Source organism: Oculina patagonica, chromosome 3, assembly GCF_052425735.1.
Source record: "Oculina patagonica isolate OP01 chromosome 3, crgOcupat, whole genome shotgun sequence".
NCBI classification, from domain to species: Eukaryota; Metazoa; Cnidaria; class Anthozoa; order Scleractinia; family Oculinidae; genus Oculina; species Oculina patagonica.
Genome location: NC_135760.1, coordinates 10,774,956 through 10,790,836, shown reverse-complemented (window position 1 = coordinate 10,790,836; position 15,881 = coordinate 10,774,956). Strand labels below are relative to the sequence as shown.

The window sequence follows — 15,881 nt, the reverse complement described above, 5'->3', positions numbered from 1 at the left end:
TCCAGCAGTCTCTCACTCAGTGCGTACAACCCGACCAAGAAAGAACTGCGTCAACCGATCCCAAGCTAAGGGATGCAAGAGAAAATCGCTCCTTCTCTTAAGTGATTTTCCTTCTCCCTTTCAGCAGGCTGCTGAACATGCAACGCTTCTAAGGCGTCAACACCATGGGACTAGAATGAGTCGGGTGGCAAACGCTTCGCGTCTTTGATGGCTGTGTGCAAGAGCCGGGCTTTCATGGCGTTCCCCTCGACGCGTCAACAACAGCCGTCGACGGGCTGCCACAGTTCACATTACGCTCCTCAGACACAACAAGAATCTCAACCGGACAGACCTATCGGCTATGGAGCTTTCGGTGTAGTGTGGTAAGCATTTTTGGGCTTTAAATTTGTCGTATTTTATAGCGTTCTTTCAACAATATTTCCGCGTTATCGCAGGTCTGTGACAGATCCGAGAAATGGAAAGAGGGTCGCTTTGAAGAAGATGCCGAACGTTTTTCAGAGTCTGACGTCTTCGAAAAGGGCTTACAGGGAACTGAAGATGTTGTGTTTTTTCAAGCATAATAACGTAAGCCAGATCTTTTTTAAGTTCTTGGTTTAAGTTTCAGGCATTTCATTGAATGCCGAGTTTATTGAGTACATAATTATTCAAACATCCACCGGCTCGGTCGGCGTATGTTGTATTCATGGAAATTTCGCCGTGGATTGCTAATCAAGAGATTATTTCTTTCATCTTTTAGGTACTCTCCGCTTTGGACATAGTTCACCCTGGACATATAGACTTCTTCCAAGAGATGTATCCTTTGTTTCCTCAGAAGAAATTGAATGTGTATTTACCTTTGTAGCGTGACAAAGTAAAATGTAAAACAATGATTCGACATCAGTTTTAGAGAGAGGTTTGGTCCAAGGAGGGGCCAGCTATCCCTCGAATCTCTGTTGTTTGAATTTATCACTTCGCAAAGCTCTGGGGATGAAAAGTTGCGTTTGGTAAGACAAATCGAAATCTTGAAGTTCGCTTTCGTTTGATAAATAAATTTCAAAGCTTCGCTACAAATATCAATCCATAGCTTATAAAGAAATAAATTGAAGAAAGGCTCGGCCTCCCATAGAGATTGTGCAAGGCTGTTTTCGTTCACAGTGAAAAGACGAATATTTGTGGTTTTTGGTATGGCATAAATTTTGAACTTTTCTCTTTGTAGGAGTATGGGCTTTTTGAAAAGCGCTTTCCGATCGCTCCCACCTGTTGCTTGCCAATTTCGCTTTGTGTTAAGACGCCGACATAATTTCATGCGAGTTATTAGTGGTATTATAACATATTGATGTATTTTGTGTGTGAAGCCTCTCAAATCATTTTCCTCTTCTTTAGTGTTTTTAACAAGTCGACGGCCGCCCTTGTCGGTAGCTTGCGTAGGAAATTTCGGCTTTCTTTTGTGCTCAATGTCGAGTTTCCGGTCTGTGGAATAAGCGATCCTGTATTTCGAGCCATGACAACAATGGGCAACTTCCTTTATGTGATGTCTTTTCTTTTCTTAGGAACCGAAAGGATCGGACTTCTTGGATCAGTACTTTTGATGTAGTTTATCGATTTATTATTCGTATTTCTAGCCTGTGTATGGTATTTGTGGCATGTGTTCTAGATTTTTGTGTTCAAAGCTTTATAGAATATTCAAACCAAGATTCCTTGCCTACCTGACCTCTTCAATATTCTGCTTATAAGGATTAGTGGTTGAAGACTTAAATAGCTGTCCAAGGCAAGCCAGTATATTCGTTGAATATCGCAATTTATTGGTGTCGGGAATTTACATGTATTATACTAAACCAAAAGTTTTAACTTTACCAAATGTAAAGCACGAGTAAGCTTCCTGTGTATTATATATAGAGAAAAAGTTTCTTTTTTTCATTGTGGCAATAATTATCATTTTGAATGACATAAAAGATAAGTTGGCAGCTAAAAGGGGGGCTGTCACAGTTGCCATGGTATCAGTTGTTGAAAAATCCTAATTCTTTCTTCCTTAGAACAAAAGTATTGTTTTCTTTGTGTTTGGCAAAATTTTATTGTACTCCACAAAATACAGCTTTTGAATCACATTATATAACTGAAAGTTTTTTTGTGCTAAAGGATATGCCAGTGAGATCTTTCACTTTTAATGAAACTGTAATGTGACACTAAAGTTCTATACTTACCAACTTGCATAACTCAGCAATTTTAATAACACTTTGATATCTTGTGGTAGTTTTGTCATAAAACTCACACAGTAAAAGTTGAAAGAAAGAGCGAGCTAGTGATAACGAAGTAGCTTTTCAAATACGAGTAACCATACACATATTTAACATTGTTAACAATAACTGCCATGCTTTTCTTGTTAATGAAAACACAAATTCCTGCCAAATATATTGTAGTTACTAAGTACCAACAAAAGCTTTTTCTGTAGTTTTTTCCTACAACTTATATGCACACGGGCCCTTTCAATTTCTTGATAGCACGGTCCATTTCTGATCTATACTTTTGTGTAAAAAGGGGATTTACTATTCATGCGTTTTCAGGTTTTTGGAATAGGATTCTCATTTTATCCAATGATAATTGTCTTGGAGTATTTATATCCAATCAGGAATAAAGCCTTGGAACAAGTGTTTCTTTAGACTAAATACTACGATTTGGTATTTTGAGATTGTAAATGTGGTTTCCCACATTAATCACCAATTCAGGATGATTTATGTGGCTTATAAATCTTTTTCTAGAATTTCAGACATCTTTTCTGAATCCTTGCTGTCGAGTAGAGTAAGCGACCAGAGGAGAAATCTGAATTTCTGAATACATGTACCATGTCAACCCTTGAATTTCCAAAAGTTATGAGAGTCTAGCTTCTCCTTCAAAATTAATGCTTTGCCAAGCAAAGAAGTGATAAGAATAAAGAATGCGAACTAGAGGACATGTTCTTCATGTAACAATAAATTTTCAGAACTACACTGTAACACTAGAATAAATCTGTGGAATTCAGTGATGGAAATTAATATTCCTAGCATTAGTCTAAGGTGTAAAAACAGCTGTTTACAACCTGTTGCTCATGAATAAGAGATCAGGCAAAATACGTTTGACACTTAAACCTGTGCAGTTGAAAGAATATATAGAAACAGATAATAATAAATAAGAATATATAGAAACAGGGGGCTTTTGTATTTGCCATTAGCAACTGTCACTAAAATAAAGTTTTTTTAAAAAATGTCAAGTTTAAAAGTGGTTGAAAATCATTGACAAAACTTTAAGTTTTTTGTACTCTTCACGTCTAAACCCTGTCAAATTCCACCTCAAGTCGTATGGGTCTCAAGCTTTTGCTGTTTCCTCGCCTGAACTCTGGAACAGTCTGCCTGTTTTTATTCGCTCGTGTGACAATTTAAGTTCTTTTAAATCTAAATTTAAAACTTAAAATATTTTTTAAAAAACTTATTATTCTAAGTGATTTTTACTTTATTACTTTTAATGCACATTTTTAATTGTTAAGATTTATACAGCTAATTTTAACGAATTTTTATCTATTTTATTATAATAATTGTGATTTTAGTGATGTTTTTCTTAATTTTTTAACATATTTGTAAAGTGCCTAGAGCAGGCCTGGATAGGTGCTATAAAAATTTTATTTATTATTATGATTATTACTGTATAATATGTTGCGTTTTAGGTCCAGCTCTGTTGTTGCATTTCCTTGACTTATTTCTCAACAGATACATAGTTTCAGAATTAATGCAATCAGACTTGCACAAAATAATTGTGTCCCCACAACCACTTAGTTCAGATCATGTTAAAGTTTTTCTGTATCAGATTTTAAGAGGTGAGTTTTTTTGGTCTGTTCTTAGTGTAGTATTGGAAGATTATGTTACAGAACTCCAGGGCTCTAGAATGTTGCACTGTATAAAGTTTTCTAGTGGTAAAATTAGTTAAAATGCAAATACGGCTGTCTGCAATTCTATATGTAATGTAAAATTCCAATCAGGGCCGTAATCAGATATTTTCCATAGACGAGGCAAGATCTTGCTAGTGGGAAATAGTGGGCTAGTTGAAATCTAGAAGCTATGAATCTCACTTTTGAGACATTTGTCGTGAGATATTTCTTGAGAAAGAAAATCGATCTTGTTCAACTGTGGATAATTTTTCTAACAAAACATGTTTGTTTTTAATTTTGGGTAAAAGTTAAGACGAGGCAAGTGCCTCTTGTTGCGTCTTGCTAGTTAGGGCCCTGATTCCAATAACAAGACCAACCCAACTCTCCTCTCCCAAAAATAAGTCCTCAAGTGTGAGATAAAACTACTAAACAAGCCCATGGGCTTCTATCTAGATAAAACAAATAAGAAAAATGCAATACCTTCTGATTGTAAAAGTCGCATTACAGGAGAGCTTGTATTGTGTATTTTTTTGTTTCTGACATTTTTGATGACTGAATAGCTGGTTTCTCTTTCCTTTTTGTACAGGACTTAAATATCTTCACTCTGCTGGGATTTTACATAGAGACATTAAACCTGGAAATTTATTAGTCAACAGTAATTGTCTTTTGAAAGTAAGTATCAAGAAATGACTGTGCACTTTATCATTTGACATGTATGCCTGCCATATATTATTACAGTGTAGTTTAATTTTTTCTTTGGTTGAAATTTTTTCTAACCTGTGTATTTTTTCATTTTTCATTACCCCATATTCATCGGTAATCTGAAAATTTTAAACCAAAGCTAAATTTAAACTACAACATACATGTAGACACTGCACAGTGGTGACAGTATTTAGACAGAGCAACTCTTCTGTGCTGTAGTGGAACAGTACAGTAGAACAAGGTTTAAAACACAATTCATACTTTTAATAATACAAGGAATGTACTATTTTTTAATACTGGCTTTGTCTTACAGATTTGTGATTTTGGTCTTGCACGTTTAGAAGAGCCTCATGAGAGTGCAATTATGACGCAAGAGGTGAGACCATTTTCAACATAAGTGTGATTCAGTGAATGGTTTGAATTTACAGGAGAAGATATAGGAGTTTGGCTAAGTGTGCACATCTGGATAAGAGTACTCCTCAGAAAGATTGGTGTTATTTACAGCAACAGTCTTAATTGGGACTGCTTGCTTCATGGCGATCATGATTATTGTGATAAAAGAAATGCTAAGTTTTTCAAAGTGTCATCCTTGACTTAGCTTGACTAAGCTCCTTTTGCTAAGTTTGACTTTCATGGTACAGATAGCTTCTGTTGTATGATTTCTCAAGTTTCTGGCTGTTATTGTCTGGCACTTAAAGGAGCAATGTCAGGGTATTTCTAGTCAATTTTGTGATTGGTTATAAATTAAAGGAAACCTCAAAATAAAAGTTTTCTAACATGGAAAAACACCGAAAGAGTTTAAAAAACCCGAAAATAAACAAGGATTCAGAGCTGTGGTCTAGCAGAGCCTGGGTGCCACAGGTGACTTGCTCTTGCCTTTGGGCAACTTGTCTAACTTTGCTATCTTGAAAGCTTTTAAGAGCTGGGCACCCAAGATTTCTTACATAAGAGCCTTGGGGCACCCTGCAATTATTCTATGAGCACAGCTTTGGGATAGTTTATACTGATGAAGATTCAGACAGATTAAAAACAACAAACTTGAAAAATTTGCCAATTTTTTTCAAGTTATGTTGTCTATGACGTGGCTCCTTTAATCTTAATTGACTTGTTATTAACAGGTTGTCACACAGTATTACAGAGCGCCAGAGCTGCTAGCCGGAGCTACTAATTATGGACAAGCAGGTAGGCGTTAGCTTGTTCTTATATTTTCATCAAGATGAAACAAATCTTTTGTATTTTTACTGGCCTTAGATGCTTGTTAAAAATGTTACTTCTAAAGTTAAATATCATGAAAGGTCTGAAGCCCTTAATCCATTAATTGTATTGACTAATATGTTTATTTGATTGACATTTCAGTGGACGTGTGGTCAGTTGGTTGCATTTTTGCCGAACTCTTGAGTAGAAAGATTCTGTTTCAGGCACAGAGTCCTGTTCAGCAGGTAGAAAGATCTCCAATTTTATAATCTATTGTTGTTGTTGTAATTATTATTTATAAAGTTCCCTGTAAATGCTATTCCCCAGCTTCTGTTGTCTACTTTTTTGGCTGTTGAAGAAATTTTTTGTTATTTCAGAAGATTTGTTTACATCATTTGATTTGTTTACTTACTAACTTGCTGACGTATTTACTTTTTAGCTTAACCTTATCATCAATTTGTTGGGAACGCCTAGTCTAGATGATTTATGTCGAGCTGGGGCTAGTGAGGGAGCTACTAAATACATCCTTCAGAAAGGACACAAAGCTGTAAGTATCGTTAGTTTTTTCGAATGTTACCTACATGTACATGTAGTTATGAGCTGCATAAAGTAGGGTTCTGTGTACAAACTGAGGTTTCGTCCACAGACAAAAAACTGAGGGCTTCCTTGTACAGCACAGTAGACAGTACAACATGGAAGAACTGCAAAATATATAACTTTTAATCATGTAAATGGTCACAGACTTGATTTCATCCACAAATTAAAAAAGTTAAAGGCCGATTTACACAGTACGATTTTGATGCATGCGACATGCTTACGACAGGCCTTGCGACATGAATTGTATCGTGTAAATCAAACCTACAACTCGCTTACGACTGTTGTAGGCTTGTCGCATGCGACAAAATCATACCGTGTAAATCAACTTAACACTACCTTGTACAACGTGAGAAACAGGCTGCATAAAAGAACCACTGGAATGCGAAATATTTTTGATGGTCACATTGAAGGGTTTTTTTGATAGATGTTAAAGTCACCTTTCATATAGGAGTCCCCCCCCCCACGATTGGAATGGTCTCATTAGAGTGCCATGTACTGACTTGCAAGGTAGAATGAGAAAATAATAATTACGTCTAAACCTTTTATGTTTTGTTTGTCCTTTCAGCCTGCCCTTGCCACTTTGTACAATCTGTCCAGTCAAGCAACACACGAGGCAGTCCATTTGCTCTGTAGGATGTTGGTTTTTGACCCTGTAAGTACCAAGCTCCAAAGATCATTCTTAAAGTATTACTCTTTACTCTCATTACTGTTAACCTGACTTGAAAGTGGATAGTGTCTCGTCAACCCTTTTAAACAGCTGGGGTTAAGATGTTAAGATAGAAGGGAAGCTAGGACTTAGAATTCTGGTTGCTGGTACAAAACAATCAACACCATGTGGTGAATGTCCATTAGTACATTCATATCTAGTGCGGTAGCTATTGATTCAAGCCAGAAACCCATAAGGGTTGAAACGTGTAACGCGCGCACAGCGTTTGAATATTCATTTTGCTAAGTACCATATTTGGAAGTACAAAGAATTTGTACACGAATGCTTTATACACGTAATGACACACGCAACATAATTTTTTTTGTTTTGCGGTAAGTTGCTTGAATTTGGATCTTAACGCCGTAAATTTCTTACAGACACTAAAGAAATACATTAAGTGTATCGAAGCGAAGTTCTCCAGACTTTTTCATTATGATGAAACAGGAGAATTAAACCAAATTTAACTTTATTCAACCAAACTTGTTCAAAAACAAGATTACGCCATCGAGCGCGAGGTTGCGTGCGCTGTGAATTTAATCCAAATAAAGTAATTTTGATTGGTTAAATGTTACTTGTGATTTTCCAAATATGGTACTTAGTGTAAATGAATGTGCAAACGCTTTGTACAATGCGAATCATAGGGACAGGGCACGAAATTGCGCCTAATGTAGTCGCCAATGCGACTAAGTTTTCCGTGCTGGCGACCAAGATTCAAAAATTAGTCGCCAAGTTGGCGATCAGAACTCTTTGGGTTTTGTATATCTTACCTTGATGTATTTTCCAACTAAATAAAGCTTTAAAGTAGATGAATCGGTGCGAACGATAAGGTCTGTTAAGCAAAATCGTCACGAATGCTACGAAGCGAACTTGTCAACATCCGCCATCTTGAATTTTGCAAACGTTACGTTGTATATTGTGAAATGAAGTGTCCCTTTTGCTAACAACGCATATTGCGGGCTCACAACATTCCGTACTTTTCCGACCGTGGCGAATCCTTCCACGTGCTCTCATTTGGCTTTATTTATCTAATTTATGGAGTGATTTAAATTTAAAATGAGCAGCGACGTAGACAGTGATCGGGAGCATTTATTTCAAATACTGACTGCGCGTTCAACCGCGACCGAGGACGAGGTTTTTGAATTCTCGCGGGCTTTGGAGGAAAAATATGCCGATAAGAAGCAGTTCTTTCGCACTTTGCCGCTCCGCAGCCATCTCAGAATCTCAGCTCAAGGTCCATCACTAGATAACTTCGACCCAGCTCCTTCAGTTAACCGCTGGTTTACACGAGACAGATCTAAAGGCGAAAGAAAGCGACGACCAAACTTTTCCCTCACCTAGAAGTGAACATCATCACCCCTTCATTTCCAGCTTCAAATCATAGATCGTAAGATTGCAAAATGTGACGTTTATAAAAGACCTTGCAATGACTTGTATTGTTCACAAAGTACCTGGAAACGGATTTGCGCTCTGACATTTGGAATCTAAAATTATGTTGAGAAATGTTGTTTAGAAATGGGTCACAAGTATGCACTATTAAAGTTGCTAGGTTCCCTTAAACTTCGTGAAATTTAGAGTTTCAGTTGACAGAAATTGCAATTAGTGAACATTGTTACTAAGGTATCATTATGTGTAGTCCATGCAATGCTCGAACATTAAGTCTGTTTAGCAATGGCTTTGAAATAAAATAGGATTACATGTAAAATAGCTCAGATAACTCGGGTAGATACACATTGTACGTTTGAAACAATGCTGCAACAAACAAGAAAGACGTAACTTGCTACTGTTTTGTTATGTAGTTGAAGTCGGGTAACTAAGGTTCCACTGCGTTTGAATAGTTTATGATTATAAAAGAGGTTGGGACATGTCTTGTTTTTCCAGCAATGATGACAGGTTAACATGATGTAGTCCAGTGTGCTTTTTCGTGACGTTTACATTAGAAGTAATAGTTAGCAGACTTGTCAACTTTTTCTAAAATTGTTTGAAAGATTTTTTGTAAGTGAGGACATTCTGGGATATGGTTGATATTACAGTGCACATGACGATGTAATTTACAGGAGTCCGAGATAAGTGGTCATCTGATCATGATCATCAAATTCGATGGTCTGTGAGGGAAAAACAGAATAAATCTTACAAATGACAAACTTGCTATAAAAGTTTGGAAGTGTTTAATCGTATCTGTTTGTTAACAACATAACCAGAAAATTTTGTTGTATGGAGATCTGAACAAAAACGTTCAATTAAGTTAATAGTGTCACTCCACTTCGATTCAAAGCTATAAAAACCCCTCAATTTGACACTATTGTATAATGTGTTTTTTTTTTCACCTATCCTTTAAAAAAAAAATTGGCTCCTAACTTTTTGGACTTGGCGACCACTTTGGAAAATTTAGGAGCCAGAGGGCTCCTTGAAAAAAAAGTTAATTTCGTGCCCTGAGGGAGTTACACGTTTCAACCCTTATGGGTTTCTGTTCAAGCTCATAGATGTCTTTCTTGGATTAAGGGTATAGTTATGTTTGGCACTGATCAGTCCAATAAACAGTTTTCTCTTCACTGATCTGTCCAGCAGACCAGTTTTTTTTTATGAACTTATACATACTAAATGTGTCACCTTCACAGATTGCAAATGGTGACTTACCTTGTTTTGTTTTTACGTTCTAGAAAAAGCGAATAACTTGTACTGATGCATTGTCCCATCCTTACCTTGACGAAGGAAGGTTAAGATTTCACACTTGCATGTGCAAGTGCTGTCACACAACGCCAGCTGGGCGGCAGTATGTTTCAGGTATAGTGACCATCATTTGCAACTCAGTCTACCCAGCAAGAACAGTCTACCCAGCAAGAAATCGACCGATCATTTAAACGAATTCAAGCAATTATTAACCAAATTTGACTTTACTAAAATGAATTTCGATTCCACCGCAGCAGTGATTCATTCATTCATTCATTCAGTAATTCATGCCTTTATGTTTGCTCTTTCAGCAATTTAAATGTAGCTTAAAATTAAATATATTATAATTGGGAGGTGCAGAAGCTTTGTGGTTACCTTGGTGGAACCCAGATCAAGCAGTGTAGGCCCGGGGGCGGGGGGGGGGGGGGCACTTCCTATAAATGGGCTAATGGGGATGTGCCGCTGGATGGGGTCGCATTTTCACGACTGGACTGACTATAATGGGGTCGCCTTTTCAAGCATTTTTTATAGGGTGACTAGAATGGGGTCACACTTTTCCGGGATTTTGAGAGTACGAAAATTCTGGCAAGTTGTGATTTATAAACGGAAAGATTCGCCGAAAAAAATGTTACCGTAATTGACAAACGGCTCCCAGAAAGTGACTAAGTTGGGGTCGTGAAAATTACATTTACCCAAAAGTGACTAAGATGGGGTATATAATTGGCCATAGAATGTCATATAATGGGGTAGGGATTCTGAGAGGCCAGCGGCACATACCCAACAAAAATTGACCCAAGTACCCCCCCCCCACCCCCCGGGAGTGTAGGATTGATCCTTGGCTAGGGTCATTGCATAAAGACACTTTACTCTTGCAGTGCCTCTGTCCAGCTGGGCTGAATTTAATGCTGGGAGTAGCCCAAGAGTGGCCTAGCATATCATCCAGGGAGAAGAAGAAATACTCCTAGTCTCTTAATGATACAGAAACCAAGATAAGCTCCAGCAGTGTGGAACACTTTGTACTAATGCAGACTTTATGCGAATAACTGTATTTTTTATTGTTTCGTTGCAGACTTTGAACCCCTTTGCCAATCAAAATTTGATGATTCTTATGAAACAAGTCTTTATTCAGTCTCCCATGTAAAAGGTTTGTTCATACATTCTTGGTTATAATTTTGCTTGCCTCCTTTCAAGTATCTTTCAAGTTTTTAAAAACCATTATTGTTAACTGTTTTATTAATCTCTTTGTTACAGAGTCACTTTACAAGTTTATTACAGATCGGCATCATAATTCTGTTCCTTTGTGTATCAATGTAGCTTCTCCTTCTTTTAAAAGTTTTCAAAGGTAAGAGAACGTTTTCCTAATTCTTCTCCTTTACTGTTAACGTATAGCAATGCTAGTTCCAGTACCTTTAAAGAAAAGTAGAAAAAAGGAAGAATTTAAGAAATGAATGGCTATATATAATCAAATGTACCAAGAATACAGTTTAAGACAAAGGACCCTGAAAACCATTCCCTTTTGTGTGAGACATCCCCATTCATGCTCTTTCGAGCCAGCAAATGCAACTGTCTGATTATCTTGCTATTACTATTATTATTTTACAGCTCTGGTGTAGCACCTCAACCAGAACAGCAAAGCTCTCCTCAGCTGTGGTAGTAGAGCTGGTCGTCCTTATTTTTAATATCAACAATCTATGAATATTTTACACTCAAACTTTCCACTTGTGAGAGGAGCGGATTTTCGCCCTAATTGCTGATGGGATGAAGTTTTATAGGGAAAACAGATTGGTGAGGACCCTTTTGGAAGAAGCCAATTTTAGTTTCATTCACTTTATTTCATTAGGTAATAATTTTTAAGAATAGTAGCAAATGCAATGTTGTAAGCAGTTTTTACAACATATTTGTTTAGCGGTGAGAATAAACTCATGAAATTATGGATAAGTCAGTCAAGTAATGTCATTGAACTTATACGTATAACTGTATGTCTTTTCAACTCAGTGAATTTTAGTATCACGTCTCTAGGTTTAAGCAGATTTTGTTTGCAAACACCATGTGATATCTTTTATAGAAGTTATGTTCTGCTATTTTAAGTGATTCTGTTAAGATTAGAGCTGGTCTTGAATCCACCGGGACCACTAAAATGGTTTGAAACAATAGAAAAACAAAGCTAGAGATATGAACAATAATATTCAGTCAACTAGTTCTATAAAAAATGTATGGAGATCACTTAGGAGAGTTTGTTATAATGCTCTTGGAAAACTGTTGTGAAAGTCAGTATTTCATGCAGTTATGTTCTGCGAATAACCTTTAATCAAATACCCAAAAATTGGCTGAATTGCTGTAAAGAAATTGTTGTACATTATTATAGCTGTAAATAGCTACCAGCTCGCAAGTTAATATTTTTTAAGTTGGAGAATTTTGAATAGTTTTTTTTTTTGCACAAGGTTGAGGTTAACTTCCAATGACATAGTAAGAGATGCACTTGCCCAGTAGCACCAGACTGGCAGTTTAAAGGGAGCATAACGCTATCCACTGGATAAATCACTATCCAGTGGATAGCGTTGTTGGTTTTGCCAACACTTATCCACTGGATCTGGTAGTTAATGTAGTGGATAGTGTCTCGTCAACCCCTTTAAACAGCTGGGCTCAAACTATTTAGATAGAAATCAAGCTTGGACTTAGAATTCTGGTTGCCGGTACAAAACAATCAACTCTGTGTATCAGTATGGTAGCTTTTGATTCAAGCTCATAGATGTCTTTCTTGGATTAAGAGTTCTTTTTCTGGCATAGTTATGTTTGCACTGATCAGTCCAATGAACAGTTCTCTTCACTGAAGATCAGTGCAACATAACATCGACAAAACAGTAATGAATTGATTTAAAAAGAAGTTTTTTTAACTCCTTAAAATATTCTTCCAAAAACTGAAATTTTTGTGAGAATTTACCATGACTTTCTGTAAAACCAAATATTGAAATAACAAATTTAATTAACACTTGAAACACTTACTTTACATGCATCCAATCACAACGTTTTGATACTTTTTGCACAACATATTAAAGGAGCTTTGTCATGGTACAAAATATATTGAGTACGGAAACTTCTTTGACATACAAAGTTAAAACTATTGAGTTCATAAAAAATACAAGAATTGTTATAATCGAGACTTAATACAAAATGACAAACTTGGAAAATGAATTGACCATGACATTGCTTCTTTTATCAGAAGCCTCACCAATCCTCCAAGTTTGTTTTTTTCGTTACTGGCCATTTGGCCACCGACTGCTCAAGTTTGGTCGCCAGTGAAAAATTTTAGTCGCTAAATTAAATTCAGGCTGTCAATCCTTCTTCTCAATTTTGGTTGCCAGTCTGGCGACTTAAGTTCCAGTTTAGTTGCCAGCTCCAAAATTTAAGTCGCCGTGGCAACTAAAATGGTCTCAACTTGGAGGGTTGGTCACCCTTGGTTAGTTGGCTTTATTGTTGTATAACTGTGTCTCGCAGACATAGGCATCTGACGGTTAATTTTCTGACCTAAATTTGTAGCAATTTTATAACAATATGCCCTTGGTGGATGTTGGGCCTTTGAGAAACATAGTGTAGTGTGTAGTTGCCCTTTAATAATTCAATGTTTCTTGACATAAAACCCCAATATTTCAAGTGTAAGCAAAGGTACATTTTTTTAAAATTGAAATAATGGGTTTTTATGTCACCGGTTTCTCATGTTTTACATGTAAGTCTTTTTAAAGATTTCTTGTATGCTTAGCCTTGTTGAGACGTTAAATGTCTGTGATAAGTTACAGTTTACTGAGGTTAATGTTCTTTATTAATTTAGTTTTTTTATATTTGTCAATTTTTTATACTTCATCAGAATCTGTTTACGGTAAGCATTTCTGAACAGTCAGTTTCTGTAACATTTTTTCCCCATGGACAGAAATGGTCAGTTAATGTTTTTTTTTTTGGGTTTATGGAGGTAAAATTCTACCTTGGGAGCTACTCCACTCAATAGCTGTTTTCTAAGTTACATTTATCACCATGGGGACTTCAACAAAATTATATTTCTTTTTTTCAATTAGAGAGACCAGCTAGAAGTTTTTTTCTCTCTCTTACTGTCCTTTGTTGTACCATTGCCTCGTTTTAAATGGAATGCCTTTAGGCGTTTCATTCCCAAAAATATGCCTAGTTCAGAATTAAGATTATACAAAATTTCAATCTTTGTGCTGCAAAATTTTGCAAAACAAGCAGCACCACATGAAAGTACCGCTCAAATGCTTTCATTTGAATGGCGACACACCAGGGTTTTATTTAGAGGCGTAAAAGTACATTAAGAAAGGCATGTTTTAGGTTAGCTCTCGGGGTGAAAAGGGTAGGCATAAATATTTTGCAAAAAAGTTGCGAAGTCGGAAAGAATGTACCGGTAGTGAGGCAAACCATGAAACGGTGCAGGGGAGGCAATTTGAATATTTCCTTTTTTTTTACGATTTATTTATTTTCTAAAGCGAATTTAATATTTATATATATACATATATGTGCTTTCAGAAGAAGCTTTGCTGTGCAGAAGGTCGCAGTCTGCACAGATATGTGACGGCCAACCGATAGCCGTCTTTACTGTTCAATCGAATGGATTGTACAATAATGCGCTAAAATCAACGATTAAACGTCAATTTTATTTGTTGTGCCTTGTGTTTTCTTTGTCACCTTTTTAAGCCCTTTCTAATTTTCCGCTTTTGCAGAAGTTCCTTTTTAAAAAACGGAAATAAATTAAGGACCTTTTGATCGCCGTGCAAGTACGACTTTGGAATATCCAGACTTGCGACAAGTCGACCTCTCAAGTACTCAAGCGAGTTAAGCGAGCTCGAAAGACTTCATTAATTATTAATAAACAAGCGCAGGAGTGCTCTATCAAGTTTAAAACAGGAGGTGCAGTCGAGTGTTTTAGACTTGATAAAGCACGAACTGCGAGTTTATTGAACGGCTTCAACTCCTCTGATGTAGATCTTTTCATTCTTGCACTGATGTTTAGATTTTGGATATTGACTAAGAAATTTGACATAAAATTAAGCTGCGTCTTTATCAGATATAAAGACACTCATTAAACATTAATGTCCCATGTATTTTCTTGATGAATATTGTAAAAATAAAAATAAATGGTGTTTATAGTGGTCATGCACTAAGCTTCATATCTCTACGAGATAGCTAGTTTACAGGCATGCCACTGAAACAGAGGAAACAAATATTTTTAAATGAACATAACAAGGTTAAAAATCCCAACTGGCAGGAGGCAGACCAGTTGGCTATATTCAAAGCGTGGTCGAGGATTTGAACTCGGGACAACCGAGAAACAAATCCAGCTAGTGGCCAGGGCAGGTCTTTGAAGGAAAGTCTGGATTTTCGACCTAGTTACGTCACTTATTCCTCGCTGTTTCGATTTCCGCCGCCTTCTCGAGGCCGGTCTTTGTTCCTCCCCAGAGGAGGATGGCGGGCTCATTTTCCCGAAAAGCGGCTGGAAATCGAGCCTATGTTTCTGACCACTCGAGTTGGAGATAATCGTGCGAGATTAGCGTAAAACGGGAATTGTGTGAAACGTTATAATGGCAGCATAAATAATAGGTTCAAATAGTTGTTCCAGTATTTAATCTCGTTCTCGTACTCTAAACTTAAAGGGTGGGCCGATACGAGTTTTTCTAAACGATACGATATCGATACGATTCTTTTCGAATAGCTGGTATCGAATATCGGCCAATCCTTAATCTTAAGGCCTCTAATTTTTGAAACTCAATGTTCCTATTTTTTGTGCCCCTCTCTGCATAAGCCTCTTCTCTGGAAGCCACCATCCCCACGTCCTTCTCAGGATTATAAATCATGACAGTTTGTGAATGAGGAAACAAGGCCGGGCTCGTTCCCAGTCCCTACTTATTCGTTCTCAAAGGTGATGAAAGACTGGGGAGAAGGATATAGAGTTTGCGGAGCAGGCTGGGAAAGGCCTTCCCTTGATGCAGTGCGTTCTTATCAAAACTGCCCCGGGAGCGACTGGGAACGAGTCTGAAAGTCGTCTGAAACAAGGCACCTTTAAGTTTTTAAAGTTATTCCAAAATCACATTTACTATAATGGTTGCTATTTTGAGAAAACGTGGAACAAACAGAACAAAA

The 15,881-nt window shown here is 36.9% G+C and overlaps 1 protein-coding gene across 1 annotated transcript; it reads left to right on the top strand.

The window, feature by feature from the left end:
• The first annotated feature begins 3 nt into the window (after positions 1-3).
• LOC144646515 (serine/threonine-protein kinase NLK-like) lies at positions 4-14,405 on the top strand. Its single transcript, XM_078506137.1, has 14 exons — positions 4-362; positions 435-564; positions 737-792; positions 3,717-3,823; positions 4,461-4,546; positions 4,890-4,952; positions 5,695-5,758; positions 5,933-6,015; positions 6,210-6,317; positions 6,933-7,019; positions 9,731-9,854; positions 10,810-10,884; positions 10,992-11,082; positions 11,343-14,405. The coding sequence occupies exons 1-14, from the start codon at positions 208-210 to the stop codon at positions 11,392-11,394; spliced, it is 1,281 nt and encodes a 426-aa protein (XP_078362263.1). The 5' UTR covers positions 4-207; the 3' UTR covers positions 11,395-14,405.
• Positions 14,406-15,881: the final 1,476 nt, after the last annotated feature.

Bases quoted from the DNA above. Each gene is read 5' to 3' on its own strand.
- LOC144646515 (XM_078506137.1), top strand. From the start codon at position 208: ATGGCTGTGTGCAAGAGCCGGGCTTTCATGGCGTTCCCCTCGACGCGT. The intron at 793-3,716 runs GTATCCTTTGTT...ATTTCTCAACAG, and splicing joins ATAGACTTCTTCCAAGAGAT to ATACATAGTTTCAGAATTAA. The intron at 10,885-10,991 runs GTTTGTTCATAC...TCTTTGTTACAG, and splicing joins TTCAGTCTCCCATGTAAAAG to AGTCACTTTACAAGTTTATT.